At 44.2% G+C, this 19,897-nt stretch overlaps 1 protein-coding gene and 1 pseudogene across 1 annotated transcript; both read left to right on the top strand.

Annotated features, from left to right (window-relative positions):
• Positions 2,567 to 3,549, top strand: ORYCUNV1R-PS1532 (vomeronasal 1 receptor oryCunV1R-ps1532 pseudogene; annotated as a pseudogene).
• Positions 14,374 to 15,246, top strand: ORYCUNV1R1522 (vomeronasal 1 receptor oryCunV1R1522). Its single transcript, NM_001167211.1, has one exon. It carries the CDS (start codon positions 14,374 to 14,376, stop codon positions 15,244 to 15,246), a length of 873 nt encoding a protein of 290 aa, NP_001160683.1.
• The last annotated feature ends 4,651 nt before the right edge of the window (positions 15,247 to 19,897 follow it).

The raw sequence follows: 19,897 nt of genomic DNA, 5'->3' as shown, positions 1-19,897 counted from the left end.
TGCAGGATGTGAAGATCCGGGTTCGGCCTTCTTTAATCATCTACTTCTGTAGTCTGAGGTTCAAACAATGACCACTATCAGTTCCTGGAAGTGGCACAGCTGAGTCTGAAACAGAAAATTTGACCATTTGTCTTCCCTCCCTAAGAGCGAACTGTCAGTCTTTACATTTGTCAAAAACATCATGTTTAAACATGATGTTAAAAACATCATGTGTCGCTCCCCGTGTTCGTGGAGGAACGACACAGGACCCTGCGCTGTTCTTTCGTCTGCTCGGCTCTCCCCGGGTTTGCTGCTGGTTCTTCCCGGGTTGGCTACTGTCCCTTCCACCTCTGTGGAAGGGCAGTTCCCCCTGGCCACATTCCCCACTTCCGCAGGGGAGCGGCACACCACCGGCCGGCTCTCTCGGGGGCTGCACAGGTGTTCCCCTTAGATGTTCCTGGTGCATGCCGTCTCTCTCCTCCTTTATAGTCCTCCTCCGCCAATCCCAACTCGGCTGCCCACACACCGAGTACGCTGCTCTCCTCCTATCAGGAGCAAGTCCTACAGTTTATTAGCTGAACTGGAGGCAGCTGTGCGGAAGCTGTTTACTTCTCTCCCAGCGCCATATTGTGGGAGAGCAGATGCATAGAATAAGTCTTAATTCCAGTAACTCAGTCCAGTCCGGATTGTTCCCCACAGATCCCCCTTTCTTTTTATTTTTTGGTGTTGATACGTGCCTGTCTTCGGTGTCCTGCAGCACACACTCTGCTCTACTTGCTAGAGTCGCCACAGGTTCTTACACGTCCTATCAGGCAAACCGAATCCGGGTCCTCTCTTCGCCATGTTGTAAGGAGGTTTTTAGGCGCTGATGCGTGCCTGTGTTCGGTGCCCTGCAGCGCATGCTCTGCTCTGCCTGCAGGGGCTTACAAGCCCTAACAATCAGGCAAACCGAATCCAAGCCTTCTCATTGCTGAATTGTGGGGGAGACTTATTAGTGTTGGTTCGTGCCTATCTTCGGTGACCTGCAGCTCATACTCTGGTCGAGCTGCTTGCTGGTGCTTATCGCCTTAATCAGGCAGACCGAATCCAAGCTTTCTCATTGCCATGTTGAGGGGAGGCCTTTCTATTTCTCTATTTCTCTATCTCCGGGCATTCCTATTTCTCCCATTTTACTTCTATCTTCCAGCATTCCTATTTCTCTCATTTTACTTCTAAACTTCCCGCGGCTTCTCTTATCCCCGCAGTTTCCCGGCGGCGCTCGCCCCGAGGCTGCTTCTCGGCACCTCGCCCCGTGGCAGCTTCACGGCTCTGCGCGGCTTCCCGGCGCCTCGCCCCGCCAGCGGGTTCCCGGCTCTGCGCGCACGCTCCGCGGTCTCCATGCACTTCGCGCCCGCACCACGGCCTCGCGCCAGCCCCGCGTTCCCCATCTATTCACGCCCCGTGCTCTCTCTGCACGCAGCAGCTTCCGCGAATGTTTCCGCCACCACCAGCATTCAGTCCAAGTTCCCCGGACTAACCTGGCGAATTTCAACCTGGCGGCCCACGTCTCTGCCTCTGGTTCCAGATCTTCGCCTCTTGCTCCCCGGGGTGACTTGAAGAATTCCAAGGTGGCTTATATCTCCGCCTCGGCCTGCACTCGCGGCTTCATCCTCCCTAACATTTTTCTCTACCCGGTATGTTTCCTTAAGTTTTCTTCCAACAATATTCCTCTCATTTCTCCTGGCTACTCCCCACAGTCCGTATCCGAGTCCAAGCCTCCTCCAGGTTTCACTTTCGCTTTCAATCTCCTAGCTTCCCCGCCATAGTCCGCATCCAAGTCTATGAAAGCTTTCACTTTCGCTTTCGACCTTAGAGATTTCTCCCAGCTTCCCCCCGTAGTCCGTATCTGAGTCTATGCCTAGGCTTTCAATAGCTTCTTCCGGCACCTCTTTCGTCCGGCTTTTCCCTAGGCTGTTTGCTAGTCTCTCTCTCCGATATTTTCCCTAGTTCTTCCCGTTTCTTCCCTCCTAAGTTTCCTATCCGAGTCAGGTTTCCTATCCGAGTCACGGCACCATTATGTCGCTCCCCGTGTTCGTGGAGGAACGACACAGGACCCTGCGCTGTTCTTTCGTCTGCTCAGCCCTCCCCGGGTTTGCTGCTGGTTCTTCCCGGGTTGGCTACTGTCCCTTCCACCTCCGTGGAAGGGCAGTTCCCCCTGGCCACATTCCCCACTTCCGCAGGGGAGCGGCACACCGCCAGCCGGCTCTCTCGGGGGCTGCACAGGTGTTCCCCTTAGATGTTCCTGGTGCATGCCGTCTCTCTCCTCCTTTATAGTCCTCCTCCGCCAATCCCAACTCGGCTGCCCACATGCCGAGTACGCTGCTCTCCTCCAATCAGGAGCAAGTCCTACAGTTTATTAGCTGAACTGGAGGCAGCTGTGCGGAAGCTGTTTACTTCTCTCCCAGCGCCATATTGTGGGAGAGCAGATGCATAGAATAAGTCTTAATTCCAGTAACTCAGTCCAGTCCGGATTGTTCCCCACAATCATGTCACAGTACAATCTGTTTTTTAGTGGATGCCAACCTTACCTAACTGAAACGACATTCACATATTTCCAGGTGATGCAATTTTGAGCGTTTTTCTCATTGGTCAGGTTTTTATTGATGTCACAGCAAACTCACTGCTGTTGTTGATATATACTTACACCATCCTCATCCAGCCTCAGCTGAAGCAGCCCATAGATTCCATTTTCATGAACCTGATGATGGTCAATATTACAACCATTGTCTTCCAGTCAATACCAAACATCCTGACATCCTTCAGTGTCAGAGGTTTTTTAGATCATGCTGGCTGTCAGACTGTTTTTTACACTAGAGTCACGCAGGGTCTCTCCATCTGCACCACCTCTCCTGAGTGCATTTCAAGCCATCACTATCAGTCCCAGTCATTCTAAATGGGCATGGCTGAAATCTAAGCTGTCTACCCGGATTTTCCCCTCTTTCCTTTTCTTCTGGGTCATCAACATGCTGACCTATATCCATGTCATTGAAACTGTAGGAGCCAAATGGAATTTCACTGTCATTGGTCATGGATTTGTTCATGCATACTGTCAAACCACGCAGTCTGGTGATGGCCAGTCATCGTCATTTATCAATGTCCTAGTGATTCTTGATCTCCTCTTTGTGGCACTGATGATCATGTCCAGCCTCTACATGGTGGGATCCTCCACAGACACTGCAGGAGAGCCTAGCACATCCACAGCTCCAGCCTATCCAGGTGGAATTCTCCAGAAAACAGAGCCACCCACACTATGATTTGTCTGTATTCTGCTTTGTGCTCTTTTATTCTTGCAATAACTTTGTGACCCTTTATGCATTTTATAGACCTGAGAAAGACTCAAGATTGGTGGGCATTACTGGAATTTTATCATCGTGCTACTCAACATTCTGCCCACGTTTGCTGATGAAAAATAACAAAAATATTCCCAAATGGAATTCTTCCCCTTCAATGATGAGAATGCCTTTTTCTTCTAGAGGTTTCCTTGGCAGATCTGACATCATTTACCACAGAGGAGTCTCCATAAGATTTTTTGAAGAAAAGAAGGCAGGTGACCATGGAGTACCTGTAATAGAACTAGTCTTAGTTGAAGTATTTGGCTCATTTAAAAAACACATTTCAAAATGTAAAATTGAATCAAAATATATATTAATTTTCCCAAAGAGTACATGTTTAAGGTATACTTTGTGTGTAATTAATGTGTTATCTATCATTAAAGCTAATTTTCTCTGCTTTTTAACAGCTACTACAAAATGCAAAATTGTATTTGGCAGTTGCCTCATCTTTCTGTTCAGCTGTGCTGCTTGTAAGAACTTCCTTATTCATTTAACAAATCTAACACCCAGGTCTCTTTTTTCATGGACTTGGCTAGAGGTTGGATGTGCATCAAGTGACCTAAAGAGATAAAACACAGGAATTCCTAAAGAATGGGATGCAGGAAAAATAGATGGCCCTGTGTAAAGAGCTCAGAAAACAGAGGTGATGAAGATGGGAAATCCAGGAGGTTCATTGTTTAATAGACAATGAAATGCAGGGGTGTCTCCCAGCATGTGCATAAATCCTTCCATAAGATCCCCTCCCCTTCTCATGCGCATATCTGTGTTATTAGGATCCAGTCCCTTGTGCTGTCCAGGAGTTGTGTGCTGCAGTTAAATACCCACCAGCAATGGCCTAAGGCTTTCCCATTGGTTGGGTTGTAGAGACTTTCAGTGTATTTACTTCATAAAATCTTTTGAATAAATATAATGATTTTTCATTTTCACCTTCATGATATGAAAGTCTTTAACCCACTTAACTTGTTCGGTTCTGTTCCTCAGAGACATCACTCACAAGTTCTGCAACTTGAACCCTACCTAACACATGTCTTTGTCCCCAAGGCTGATGGATTTCACCTCACATTTCCGTTAGATTCTGAGGGTTGGATCCCAGTCTTTCAGGAGCTCACAGTTCCACTCTCTTCAGTTTTCTGTGGTTCCAACCCATTATCTAACGCCAGAAAGATGCTCTTCCTGTGAAGAAACTCAGTTTATTACAGGAGCTCACAAAATCTGTGCTTTATCCTTCTGTGTCACGGTGACATTTGGAAATACCCCTCAGCGACCTTCAACTAAGAACTGGTCCAGCGCTTAGTGGTGGTCTGCCCTCCACCATTGCCTCTTTCCACTCCGGGATTTCTCTGGTCTTAAGCAGATGTGGCTGCCTCCTGGACGGCTCTCCACATCCTCCTCTGTCCTCGTCATGGTTTCATTTAGTTGATCGGTGCAGTTTGAAATAGTCTTTTCCTTGAATTACCAAACCAGTTGTGGTTTTTTGACCGGCCGTCCTCTCCTTCAGTAGTTTTGAATGTTGAAGTTCAGCAAATTTACTGCAATTTCTCAGATTCATGGATTTTCGCAGTGGACCCCCATGCACCAGCGCCCAGATCCAGAAGCAGAACAGCGCCGCTGCCCCCATCCCTCACGACCCCTGTCTCCACCACGCCCCGTCCTTGTCTGGTCTTGTGCTGTTGCCTGTTCATCCATGAGGCACTCTTCCGTGTCATGCGACCTCTCGGAGGTGGTCTGTGTAAGAGCGCCTCTGTCCTGGGTCTGTGTAGGCTGTAAGAGAGTTGAGGGATCTCCAGCTCAGGCGCTTGGCCACGCAGAGGTGACATCGCAATTCCGGGTCTGCTGGCTGGTGCTCAGGCTTTGGAGCCCCTAAGGAAGCACCGCCCTGAGGGCGCGGGGAAGTGACGTCATAGATGGAGCCCGGGTGCAGAGGCTTCTGGGCCCTGTGCTGAGGCGGCCGGGAAGTCCTCTCTGTTACCAGGTTTGATGAGGTCAGCTCTGCAGCTTGGTAGAAACAATAAACATCCTACACAGGTATTTACACTAGAAAGCCAACATTCACAAGAATTCCCTTTGAGAGAAACTGTCCCCAACATTTCCTCCAGGCTCCTTGCTTTCTCCTGCCTGAGCCCTGCCTGGGCCATTTGGGAAGGGAACCAGCTGATGAAAGCTGTGCTCTCTCTCTGCCTCTTCCTCTCTGTAACTGTAACTTTCAAATAAATACAATCTTTTAAAAGACATGTAAGAAGGCCACAGTTCCAGTGGAGTGTAAACACGGGCTGAAACTCACAATCATATCCCAGAGTGACCACTTCATATCTACAAATTCTTTTGTATTTATATTAGCTGTCACATATCAGAGATGGTCTTAATACAAATTTTATATTCTATATGCAAATTTAATAAGATTTTAATAAGTGGTATAAATCGATAGAATGATTAAAAATGATAAAATTGCAAAGTACAGTGGGAATCTTAGCAGTGTACTTTTTTAACTTTATTTAATGAATATAAATTTCCAAAGTACAGCTTATGGATTACAATGGCTTCCCCCCCATAACGTCCCTCCCACCCGCAACCCTCCCCTTTCCCACTGCCTCTCCCCTTCCATTCACATCAAGATTCATTTTTAATTCTCTTTATATACAGAAGATCAGTTTAGCATACATTAAGTAAGGATTTCAACAGTTTGCTCCCACACAGAAACATAAAGTGAAAAATACTGTTTTAGTACTAGTTATAGCATTAAATCTCAATGTACAGCACACTAAGGACAGAGATCCTACATGAGGAGTAAGTGCACAGTGACTCCTGTTGTTGACTTATCAAATTGACACCCTTGTTTATGGCATCAGTAATCACCCTAGGCTCTTGTCATGAGCTGCCAAGGCTAAGGTAGCCCCCTGAGTTCGCCGACTCTGATCATGTTTAGACAAGGCCATGGTCAAAGTGGAAGTTCTCTCCTCCCTTCTGAGAATACTACCTGATAGAATAAAAAAGGGAGCAGTGTACTTTACTCATTAGCGTGGACAACCCAGAACAACAGCGGAGTGTCAAAGTTTGAGTAAGACATTTAACACCCTTGACCTAACTGCATAGAACAGTAATTTGCACAGTTACACAAAATCCTCCTGTTTCTTTCCCCAGCACAGTTGAGACACTTAGAAAAGCAACCAAGCAGTGAACATACAGTGAGTTCCATAGGATTCAAGAGTTTAATTCATTTAGACACAAGTGGTCTGTGTACATTAATAATGAGTTAAGGCTAGAAGTAAATCATTTTTTTAAGAAGACTTATTTAGGGGGCTGGCACTGTGGTGTAGCAGATTAACACCCTGGGCTGAAGCGCTGGAATCCCATATGGTGCTGGGTCGAGTACTGCCTACTCCACTTCTGATCCAGCTCTCTGCTGTGGCCTAGGAAAGCAGTAAAAGATGGCCCAAGTCCTTGGGCCCCTGCACCTGTGTGCGAGACCTGGAAGAAGCTCCTGGCTCCTGGCTTTGGACTGGCACAGGTCCGGCTGTTGCAGCCAATTAGGGAGTGAACCAGAGGAAGGAAGATCTCTCTCTCTCTCCCTCTCTGCCTCTCCTCTCTCTGTGTAACTCTTTCAAACAATTAAATCTCCTAAAAAGAAGATAAAAAATAAAAAAAAATTATTTGAAATGCAGAGTTACTGAGAGACAGAGGTAGAGAGAGAGAGAGGTGTTCCACCTGCTGGTTCCCTCCCCAAATGGACCCAATGGCTAGAGAAGGGCCTTTCTGAAGCCAGGAGCTAGGAGGTTTTTCCAAATCTGCCAGGTGGGTGCCAGGACTCAAGCACTTGGGCCATTTTCTATTGCTTTCCCAGTCACATCAGCAGGGAGCTGGACTGGAAGTGGAGCATTCGAGACAAACAAACACCCATAGAGGATGCTGGCACTACAGGCATCAACTTTATCTGCTACACAACATGCCAACCCTCAAATAAATACTGAATAAGAACCAGTGCTCATAGCCCTTATCCATATACATTTGACCTTATGAATATTATTTTTATATAACAGAAAAGTGAACTAAAATTCCTTCCTATAAAGTCCATTATGTAAGTGTGTGGATTGAATGAGCACCTTATAAGAAAACAAAGATACTCGAACAAGTACAGTAGGAATCATTAATATGCAGCAGGTTAACCTCCTGCTTGTAAGCCAGCCTGCCCGTAGAGTGTCAGCTGCCCCTCAGTCAAAGCAGGTTCCTTATGGGCTACCTAAGTAGGCAGCACTTAGGCCCAAGCAGTTTCACAAATGGGATTCCTGGCTCCTGGCTTCAGCATGGAGCAGCCTCAGTCATTTTGACAATCTGGGGAAAGAACCAGCAGATAGAAGATATTCTTTCTCTCTCTCTCTCTCTCTCTCTCTCTCTCTCTCTCTCTCATTCTGCCTTTCAAACAAACAAATGTTTAAATATATAGTAATAACAAAGTGATTCCCCAAAAAGACATTAGTAGGATTGAGAGGTAAAAAGAGAAACTCTTAGAAAATAACCCCAAATTTAAAGGGAAAATAAAGTCAAACTTCAGGTCTTGAATGAGAATATTAAGAAGTCACTAGTGAGGTCAGGATTGTCACCAGCTGTTGGAGACGAACTTCTGATGATGTGTGTCATCCTGAAGTTTACTTTCTGACGCTGCTCAGCTGGGGAAAATGCAGCCCCAAGCACTGACTTTGTGCTGCCCCTGAGGTAACCCTGTGCGCTCCCCAGGAGACTGTTCATCTGGAAGGGTGATTTGGGCCTCTACCAAGGGCATCAAAGTGATGCCACACTATGCCACAGTGTCAGCCCTGCCATATGAATTTTAGGATAGATTTTTTTCAGTTTCTGTGAAGAATTTTTGTTGGAATTTAGATAGGGATTGCCTTGAATCCATAGATCACTACCAATAGCATGGATATTTTAACAATATGAATGAATCACTTTCCTGCTTTGTTTCTTCGATTCTGACTTCAAGGACTACATTGTGTGTAAGTGGCAGGAGTGGGCATCCTTGACCCTGCTCTTAGAGGGGAAGTCTGCATCTTCTCATTGTTGACTCTGATTAGCTGTGAACTGTCAGTTAAGCTAAGCCATTCATTATACTAAGGTTCATTAATCTATACTTAGTTTGTTGAGACCTTTTTTTTTTTAAGTAAAAAGAGATGTATTTATTTCTTTGAGAGGTAGAGTTACATATAGAAAAAGGGAGAGACAGAGAGAAAGGCCTTCCATGTGCTGGTTCACCCCCAGATGGCCTCAATGGCCAGAGCTGGGCCATTCTGAAGCCAGGAGCCAGGAGCTTCTTATGAGTCACCCACTTGCATACAAGGGCCCAAACACTTGGGCCATCTTCTTCTACTTTTCCAGGCTACAGCAGAGAGCTGAATAAGGAGAAGAACAGCCGGGACTTGAACTGGCACCCATATTGGGTGCTGGCATTGCAGGTGGTGGCTTTTCCTGCCACAGCACTGGCCCCATTTTTTTTTTAACACGATAGTATGTTCATTGTTCTCAAGTGCTTTTCTGCATCTATTGAGGTGATCATATTGTTTTAATTTTTCATTCTGTTAACGTGCTGCATCACATTTATTTATTTGTATTTTTTATTTGACAGAGTTAGACAGTGAGAGAGAGAGACATTGACAGAGACAGAGACGAGAGAAAAGTCTTCCTTCCATTGGTTCACCCCCCAAATGGCTGTCACAGCCAGAGCTACGCTGAGGTGAAGCCAGGAGCCAGGTGCTTCCTCCTGGTCTCCCATGAGGGTGCAGGGGCCCAAGCGCTGGGGCCATCCTCCACTACCCTCCCGGGGCACAGCAGAAAGCTGGACTGGAGGAGGACCAACTGGGACTAGAACCTGGCACCCATATGGGATGCCGCCACCTCAGGTGGAGGATTAACCAAGTGAGCCATGGAGCCGGCCCCAGATTTATTTGTTATGTGGAACCATCTTGCATCCCTGGGAGGTCCTGGTATTTATAAAGAATGATGCTTTTATTGTGTAATTGACTTCACCTTCCAAGTATTTTATGGGGTATTTTTCTGCAATGTTCATTAGAGATATTGGCCTGTAATTTTCTTTCTTTTTTTTTTTTGACAGGCAGAGTGGACAGTGAGAGAGAGGGAGAGGCAGAGATAAAGGTCTTCCTTTGCCATTGGTTCACCCTCCAATGGCTGCCACGGCTGGTGCGCTGCGGCCGGCGCACTGCGCTGATCCGAAGGCAGGAACCAGGTGCTTATCCTGGTCTCCCATGGGGTGCAGGGCCCAAGCACTTGGGCCATCCTCCACTGCCTTCCCTGGCCACAGCAGAGAGCTGGCCTGGAAGAGGGGCAACTGGGACAGAATCCGGCACCCCGACCGGGACTAGAACCTGGTGTGCCAGCGCCGCAGGCAGAGGATTAGCCTATTGAGCCGCAGCGCTGGCCTTGGCCTGTAATTTTCTGATCTCACCTTGTGGTCATCTGGATTTTTTTGTTGAAAAAAAAAAAAACCAGGGTAATATAGTCCTTGTCTTCATGTTTTGGAGAACTTTGAGAATATTATCTGCTCTTTAAGTGTTCAGTAGAATTCAATAGTGAAGGAAGCTTATTCTGGAATTTTTTAATAGGAGACATTTCAGTATTCTTACCTGAGTCTCTTCTGTTCAGATATAATATTTCTTTATGTATCAGTCTATGTGGATTGTATTTCTTCTAATTTATTCTGTTTGCTCATATAGCATTCACTTTAGTAAGCTGTTATGAGCCTTTGTATTTCTGTGGTATCAGTTGCAGTGTTTCCTCTTCTTTTTTTATTTTATTTTTTATTTTTTTACAGGAAGAGTGGACAGTGAGAGAGAGATACAGAGAGGAAGGTCTTCCTTTTTCTGTTGGTTCACCCCCCAATGGCCGCTGTGCTGATCCGAAGCCAGGAGCCAGGTGCTTCTTCTGGTCTCCCATGTGGGTGCAGGGCCCAATCACTTGGGCCATCCTCCACTGCACTCCCACTGCTGTGTACTCTCTGCACAGCAGAGAGCTGGCCTGGAAGAGGGGCAACTGGGACAGAATCTGGCGCCCCGACCGGGACTAGAACCCGATGTGCCGGTGCCACAGGCGGAGGATTAGCCTATTGAGCCATGGCGCCGGCCTCCTCTTCTATTTCTATTCTCATTTATTTAGTCTACTCTTTTGTTTTTGAATAGTCTAAATAACTGTTTGCTTCTGCTTCATCATTCCTACATATTTTGCATTTTTATTTTAGTACAACTTCCTCTCTCATTCTTGTTTGGTTGTGTATGTTTGTGCATATCTATTTATATATACAGACAAATGAATATATATTTAGTTATTTGTTTATATAGACAAAGTGAATTAGAAACAGGTCTATTTGTTGATCTGCCAGTCTTTCTTTCCTTGTATTAACTATCAGTAAAGATTAAGAATTTTGCTTTGTTTGTAGTTCATATCTCCTAATATCTAGCACTATATCTGTTAAATTAAAAACCCTATATAACAGAATTTAGTTTACAGCTATAAGACATTGTAAAAAGAATGGATAGCACAGAAATGCAATCATGTGATTTTGTATTACCTCCTGTTGTGGAGTTGTTTTTGCAGATTTCCCATGCTCTGAGGGATGGCTGTGTATAATATTTGTGATATGATTTTGCTCTTGCCAGCAATGCCAAGTAAGAGAGCATAAAAAGGTGTGAGCTGATGGGTGAGCAGATTGACCTTGGCTTCAGTCCCTCAGTTGGACACTTCCTTGTTCCTAAGACTGAGAGCCACATTTCCCCAGAAACTTCTTCCTTCCCTTCCTTGTAAAGCCCTTCAGCAGACTCAGCCAAAAGAGATCCTACTAGAATTTGGAATGGTAGCAGTTGAACTTTGGACTTCTTTCATTTAATATTAAGTCATCAGACTCAGTGTAGCTCCCCATGGGCTACAGCTTTCCACTCGTCTTCCCCCAGGGCCCCCAGGGCCATGCATGTGCCCAGGGCTGCAGTTCCCTCAGTGTTGGTGCTACTCTGACACTTCTGCAGGTTCCCCTGTACAGACCAACCTTGATCAACCACCCAGGGCCTGTGGATGTTCCCAGCAGCTCCCCACTGCCCTCCCATTGAGTGCTCCACAGAGCTGTGTTTGGTGACCTGCTCTGTCCTCCTGGGTGCCCTTTCTAGACCTTGAAGCTCCTCCCACCTTTTCATAAGCTCTGCTGTCCATTCTGACTCCCTCTTCCTTAAAGATTCCATTTCTCATGTTTTTTATTAGTGTAATTGATGTAACTTAACATGGCTATTTTAAATTCCCTCCATGATGACTCTACCTGGACAACTTGCTGTCTTCTTTTGGCATGTGGGAGGTGTGTCTCTGTCATGTTTTGCAAGTACTTGTGTGTCAGAATTTCTTTTTGTGATTTTGTTTTATTGAAGGTCAACTGCAACCACACATTGAGCTGTGAAGGGTACAGAGATTGCCTGCCACATCCTAGTTTCCTTTTCCATTTTTGAGTCACAGTAAGGTCCTGATGGCATACACTCATCATAAGCTGTGCAGAGCTGACGCTGGGTGTGTTCAGTTGAGATGAGAGACAGGTAAGTAAGCCGAGACCTCTCACGCTTGGCAGAAAGAGATCTCAAGCACATAAGTACTGAAGAGAATTTTGGGAGTTCAGCTCGATGATAGAATTCTGAGAGACTTTAAATTGTGAACTCAGGTATTTGGAGTGAGCAGAGAATTTTACTGAAGAAGGAGCTCTGGTGACAGGCCATTATTGTGATAATAGACAAGGAATGAATGGTCTGAGAGCCTGAAGGTGAACCAGAAATTGTCATCCTGTGTATTAAAGATAGGATGCATTAAAAACTGTCTTTGTATATTTATTTTTTGAGAGGGTGACAGAGGGAGAAGGCAGACACACATGTACACACAAACACTATACAGAGTGAGCAAGAGAGAGCAGTCAAGTGCAAACTAATCCAGTGGATTTGTTCCTATGTACCTGAAACAGTCAGAGCTGGCCAGTCAGGAATCAGGACTATCATATACATCTTCCATATGAGTGTCATGGGCTATGTCCCTCAAACCATCATCTGCTGCCTCCTAGAATATGCATTAGCAGGAAGGCTGATTCAAAGTAGAGTCAAGATTCTAACCAGGGTGCTCTGAAATAGATTTTGGGAATCCCAGAGTCTTTCCATTCCTCCTAATGCACACTCCAGGATGCATTTTTAAAAATTAAGAGTAGTTAACATTGTTGACCATATCAGGTGTCATAATTTCAAGTAATTCCAACTAATATAATCCTAAATTACAAAGAAATTTGAAGGAACAAATGGAAGAATGGAGGAAGATACTCTAATATAGATGATGTTCCTGAAATATTGGATATTATTTCTTATGTTATATGATGAGAATGCCACCACTTTAATAGAGATGATGATAGAAGAGAGAGTTGAAGTGAAGCTGGTAATGGAGCTTAGGAAGTCAGATACTCTATGAATATGGTCAGTCTAGAGGAGACACGTATGAAATTCATAGTGATCTGTGCAGGAAGGTATGTGATGCTGTACATGACAAAGACATTGTCTCTGAGAGACTGACATAAGCAAGACTCAGTCTAATAACCAGAGATGAAGCATTAACTTTATTCATTTGAACGTCAACCTCAATAACTGTCATACCCTTCCTGTTTTCACTGTTTGTGAGCCAACTAGATCTGTCTCTATTACAAATGCATAAAAACTTTTTGAGCCAAAATTTTAGATGTGCTGTAGGGAGAAAAACACAGGGATGCATTGTTAGACTGTGTTCATCAACCATGGGTGTGACTGCCTCTGGGGTCCAGAAAGTTTGAGGGTGTTGTGGAAAATTTAGCTACATTCCCAGCTTCCACCCACTGTGTTTCAGGAGCTCTGCAGCATGTTTGCAAACAAAAATGGCTCCAAACACTGTGGGGAGATGAGGAGAGGCAAAATCCTCACTTGGCAACCTGTTATTCCTTTTCATATCTAAAAATTAATTAATTCTATTTTGATTGGCATAATACATGAGTGTTTAAAACTACCCTGAAACTAAATGTTACAAATGTTCCTTGTTTGAAAGAATTGTGTGTACAGTGTAAAATTTGTTTGTTTTTTTTTTAAAGAAAATCTGGGGGATATCATGGCTTCATTCCTTGGGTTTTCCTTTTAAGATTTATTTATTTATTTATTTGAAAGTCAGAGTTACACATAGAGATAAAGAGATACAGATAGAGAGATAGAGAGGTCTTCCATTTGCTGGTTCACACTCCACTGGTGGCAACATCTGGAGCTGTGCCAATCGAAAGCCAGGGGCCAGGAGCTTCTTTCAGGTCTCCCACATGGGTGCAGGGGCCTAAGATTTGGGCCATCTTCTACTGCTTTCCCAGGCCATAGTAGAGCTGGATCCAAAGAGGAGCAGCAGGATTTGAACCTGTTCCCATATGGGTGCCGTTACTGCAGGCAGCTTCTTTACAGGATACGCTAACGCCAGCCAGCCCACTGCAGTGTAAATTCTAAAAAAGCAGTTCAAACACACACACACACTACTCTTCATGCATTAGATACTCTTCAGAAAGGTGAGACTGTGCACTTAGGTTTAGAGATACTAAGGACTCTAGTACTCTGAAGAAAAAAATCGCATGCAGATTCTTCATTTCCACAGGCCAAGACATCCTCATTCCATAGACAAGGATGTAGGATGTGAGCATTTGATGTCCACTGTCTTCATATCACACATAACTGTACTCTGAGGTCAAAGGATGCCTCAAGACCAGGCCCTGGAAATAGCATAGTTGGGCCTAAAATATAGAAGATTTGAACATTTCACCACCTGTATCTCAGATCTGCTAATCATCATATTCTTCAACAGATTCCATTTTTTATAATTTCACAATACAGTCTATGTATTTTTAGAGGAAGCCAAATTAATCTAATTAAAACATCTAAACATGCTTGAGATAATGTTTACAAGTGACGCAATTTATAGCTTTATTCTAATATGTCAGATTTGTATTGGTGTCATGGCAAACTCACTGCTCTTCATTATATACACATATACATTCCTAATTGAGCCTCATCTGAAGAAACCCATAGATTGGATTTTCATGCACCTGACAGTGGTCAATATTTCAACCATTATAATCCCATCAATACCAGAACTCATGTCATCCTTTGGAGTCAAAAATTTCTTTGATGATATTGGTTGTCAAACATTTCTGTATGTATCCAGAGTGATTCGAGGTCTTTCCATATGTACTACCTTTCTCCTAAGTGTATTTCAGGCCATCACTGTCAGTCCCAGTCATTCTAAATGGGCAAGACTGAAATCTAAACTCTCCAAGTGGATTTTCCCATCTTTACTCTTTTTTTGGGTCATCAACATGCTGATCTACATCCACGTCATTGAAAGTGTAAGAGCCAAATTGAATTTCACTGTAGTTGGTCAGGGATATGTAAATGCACACTGTCAAACCCGGAAGCTCGGAGAGTATGAATCAAGGTCATTTATAAGTATCATAGTGATTCATGATGTAGTGTTCTTGGCACTGATGATCTGGTCCAGCCTCTACATGGTGTGGATCCTCTACAGACACCGCAGGAAGGCCCAACACATTCACAACTTCAGTCTCTCTTCCAAGATGTCTCCAGAAATCAAAGCCACCCACACAATCCTTTGGATGGTATTTTGCTTTGTGTTCTTTTATTTGTCAAACAACTGTTTGACCCTTTATGGATTTTATGCATCTGAGAAAAATGCAAGGTTGGAGGGTGTTGGTGGAATTTTATCATCATGCTACCCAACATTTTGCCCCTTTTTTCTGATGAAAAATAACAAAATTATTGTCAAACTGACTTCCATCCTTTCAAATATGAGAATGACCTTTTGTCCATGAGCTTTCAGTGGCTGATCTGACATCATCTTCAACAGAGGAGTCTCCATCAAGTTTTATATGAGGAAAAGAAGCCACAAGCCATGGGGCACTGGAAATGGGGCTAGTTTGAGTTGAACTAGGTAGTCCATTTAAAATAATTCATTTTTGATATGTTAATGTGAATCAAATGTATTAATCTTTTTTAAAAGATTTATTTTATATACTTGAAAGAGTTGCAGAGAGAGGTAGAGACAGAGAGGTCTTCCATCTGTCAGTTCACTCCCCAGATGGCTGCAATGGCTGGAACTGTGACAATCCAAAGCCAGGAGCCAGGAGCTTCTTTCAGGTCTCCCACATGGGTGCAAGGGCCCAAGGACTTGGGCTTTCTTCTACTGCTATCCCAGACCATAGCAGAAAGCTGGATGGGAAGAGGAGCAGCCGGGACTAGAACCAGCACCCATATGGGATGCCAGTGCATTAACCTACTGCACCATAGCACCAGCCCCAAAATGTATTAATCTTTATATTGATTACTTACTAAGCAACGTTTTGGGTTAAATGATTGTGTTGTATATCATTAACCTAATTTAATCTGCTTGCTTTTGGGCCTTTGAATGGAGCTACTGGAAAATACAAAATTACATTTCAGCTTGCCTTATATTTCTGTTAAACTGTGCTGATCATAATGACTTCCCTTATCCATTCAATAAATAACACTGACCTTGCATATTTTCAGAACTCACCTAGAGGTTGGATGTGCCCCAGTGACCAAAAGATAAAGTGAAGCAAAAAGGGCACTCAAGAATGTCTGTGATGCTGGAAAAATAGTTGTATTTTGAATAGCTGGAAAATAGAGCTGAATAAGAGTTTGGGAAACTGTGGGAGATTCAATCCTTAATATATAGTACGATGCAGGGGCATCTCCCAGCATCTAAATAAATGCATCCATAATGATCACCTCCCCTTTTACACTGATGTATTTATTATTTGGATCCAATCCATTGGCTATCAGTGAAAAGTGTCTCTACATTTAAATACTCATCAGCAGGGGCCTGATTCTTCCCCATTGTGCATGGTGCATTGGCTTACAGTATATTTACTTTACAAAACCTTTCAGCCAACATCAGTTTTTTCTCAGTTTCATCTCTCACATCTTAAATTCTCTGTTCGCCTGAGCAGATTGTTCAGTTCCAGACCAAAGGGACATCACACTGACTGTAGCTTGAACCTTTGCACATATCTTTGTTCCCCAGACTAAGGAATTCTACTTTGCCTGTCCAAAGACTTCAGGGCTTCGATCCCAATCTTACAAGAGCTCCCTTTTACCCTCTCTTCAGTGTTCTGTGGTTCAAACACATTATCTAATGCCAGAGGAGGCTCTTCCCAGGCAGAACCTCAGTTTTCTCCATGAGGTTTTAAAAATTGTTCTTTATTTTAATGGTGACATCTGGAAATACACCTCAGAGGCCTTCTACTTAAACACTGCTTCATTACTTCATGGCTGTCTTTCCTCCCCTAGTTCTTTGTTTCCCCTCAGGAAGTGTTGCTCTTCATGGGTGGCCATGGATGCCCTGTGGACAGCTCTCCAACTCCTGCTCTGCCCTCCTCCCCATCATGGTTTCATCTTTGTGATCAATGGAGTTTAAAATTTTTTCCTTGTATTTCCAAATTTAATTCATGTCTTATGATTGGCTATCTTCTTCAAAAGTACTTTATTTTTAATATTATTTATTTATTTGAAAGTAACAGAAGGAGAGGCAGAGGCAGAGACTGAGAGTGATCTTCCCTCTGTTGCTTCACTCCCCAGTGGCTACAATTGTCAAGGCTGGCCCAGGTTGAAGCCAGGAGCTTAATCCAGGTCTCCATGTGGGTGCAGGAGCCCAAGGACATGGGTCATCTTCTGCTGCTTTCCCAGGTGCATTAGCAGGGAGCTGGATCAGAAGTGGAGCAGCTGGGACTTGAAGCAGTGCCCATATGGGATGCCAGTGTTGTAGGCAACAGCCTTACCAGCTCTTCCACTGTGTAGGCCCCCAATGCATTTTCTAGATGTTATTTTTTAAAAAACTTTTATTTAGTGAATATAAATTTCCAAAGTACAGTTTATGGATTACAATGGCTTTTCCCCTATAACTTCCCTCCCACCCGCACCCCTCCCATCTCCCGCTCCCTCTCCCATTCCATTCACATCAAGATTCATTTTCAATTATCTTTATATACAGAAGATCGATTTAATATATATTAAGTAAAGATTTCATCAGTTTGCACCCACACAGAACATAAAGTGTAAAATACTGTTTCAGTACTAATTATAGCATTACTTCACATTGGACAACACATTAAGGACAGAGATCCTATATGAGGAGTAAGTACACAGTGACTCCTGTTGTTGACTGAACAATTTGACATTCTTGTTTATGGCGTCAGTAATCTCCCTAGGCTCTAGTCATGAGTTGCCAAGGCTATGGAAGCCTTTTGGGTTCACCAACTTCGATCTTATTCCTACAGGATCATAGTCAAAGTGGAAGTTCTCTCCTCCCTTTGGAGAAAGGTACCTCCTTCTTTGATGGCCCGTTCTTTCTACTGGGATCTCATTAGCAGAGATCTTTCATTCAGGTCTTTTTTTTTTTTTTGCCAGTGTGTCTTGGCATTCCATGCCTAAAATATTCTCATGGGCTCTTCAGCCAGATCTGAATGCCTTAAGGGCTGATTCTGAGGCCAGAGTGCTGTTTAGGACACCTGCCATTCTATGAGTCAGCTGTGTATCCCGCTTCCCATGATGGATCGTTCTCTCCCCCTTTTTATTCTAGATGTTATTTTTTAAAGTAGCACAATACTCAGCAGTTTATCTTGCTCCATGAATGTTCACTGTGGCCATACCCAGGCCCCAGCACCCAGATCCAGACCAGCACAGCTGCCCTCACCCTTCCCTGGCTGCACCCCGTTGTGTCTACTCTGGACCAACAACCCCACCACCCTGCCTCTCAGGTCTCCCACTCACGCCCATTGGTCCTAGGCATTGCTACTGAGTGGCCCATGAATTCGCAGAGGAAATCATGCAGTTGCTGTGGCTCTCTCCTGTTTTGAAGTAGCTGCTGAGAGAGTTCTGAGGCCACTGACGGCTCAGGTGAAATCGCACTTTCAGTGGCCGCCTGATGCTCCTGCCCCTGAGCCTCTCAGGAGGCTCTGCCCCAAGGCAGAGCAGTGACATCATGGACAGGCCAGGATGTTGTCACTGCTGGATGCCAGCTGAGACATTGAGGAAGGTCTGTTTGTCCCTGGGATTGCTGAGACCACCTCTGTCCTTGGTAAAAACCATGAACAATCCACAGGTATTTCCAACACAGAGCTAATATTCATAGGAAATCCCTGGGTGAGGGTAACCTCACTGAAATTTCTGCATGCGTGCCCTGCACATACACAGGTGCTTTCCAGGCTGCCATTTTGACAGAAGCTGGTGGACTTGGAGGCTGAGAGGGCAGACATTGATTTTCTCAGGCTTGTGGGGCTGGCATCTGGGATGAGGGCACCTGCATGGCCGGGCCATGGGAGTGCTCTCCCCCTGGCTGCTGGTGGCCTTCTTCATGCTTTACTATGTGCAGATTTGGGAACATGGTGATTCTTCCCCCCACACACACCTCACTCCCACCCTACTCCTACCTTTCTTCTTCCTCCCTCTTGCTTTCCCATTATTATTTTTTTTACAGAGATCAATTTTCAGTTAATTTTTATACTCATAAGATTAACCCTACACTAAGAAGAGAGTTCACAGGTTAGTATGAAGGAAAAACAAGAAAATAATAAATGCAAGCAAACAGGAAAAACGTTCCTCCACAGTCAAAGGAAACAGTACTCTATACTTTGTGTGTCTTTGTGGGTTCGGTCTGTTGAAATCTTTACTTAGTATATACTAAGTTGGTCTTCTGTACATAAGGATAATTGAAAATGAATTGTGATGAACAATGGGATGAGAGAGGGTGTGGGAGATGAGATGGTTGCGGGTGGGTAGGAGTTTATCGTGGGAAAAGCTCCTATAATTCAAAAGTTGTACTTTGGAAATTTATATTTATTAAATAAAAGTTGAAAAGAAAAAAAAGGAAGGGCTGTTGAAAGTCATCACATCTCAATGTGTCAGTTTTGCAATGATAGATTACATATATCTGTGGTACTCTATTAGTAACCACAGATTAGAGATACCATATGATATTTATCATGCTACATGATACATTAAAAATATATAACATTTTATGCCACTCCTTTAGGAGTTCTTTTGGGGGAGGGGAAAGTTGTTTGCTTTTTCAGTGGTTTCTGTCTCATCTTCCTCAGGTGACAGATGATGAGTGAACCAGGTCGCATTCAGTGCAAATCTGGGGACTTCTTACCCCACCCCCTTGAAACCCATGAACTTTGGTTCCCTTTGTTTGTGTCTGGGGCCATTTGTCTAATTACCCAGAAAGCGGCAGAATCTGAATTCAGCACAAGCAGGTTCAGAATGCATTGTGCTTCAAAAACAAATGGGAAAATCCTAGTAAAATGCCAACTACAGGAGGTTTCTTTCCCAAACCTTGTCTGGATTTTTGCAACTAGAGTCATGAGTACTTGCCTTAACACAATTCTTTCTACTGATGTCATTGATGGCCTTCAAACAAAGCACTTGAGGTCCTTCATCGTGGTT

Source organism: Oryctolagus cuniculus, chromosome 18, assembly GCF_964237555.1.
Source record: "Oryctolagus cuniculus chromosome 18, mOryCun1.1, whole genome shotgun sequence".
Taxonomy (NCBI): domain Eukaryota; kingdom Metazoa; phylum Chordata; class Mammalia; order Lagomorpha; family Leporidae; genus Oryctolagus; species Oryctolagus cuniculus.
Note: the sequence above shows the minus strand (reverse complement) of the source record. Positions and strands in the feature narration are given on the sequence as shown.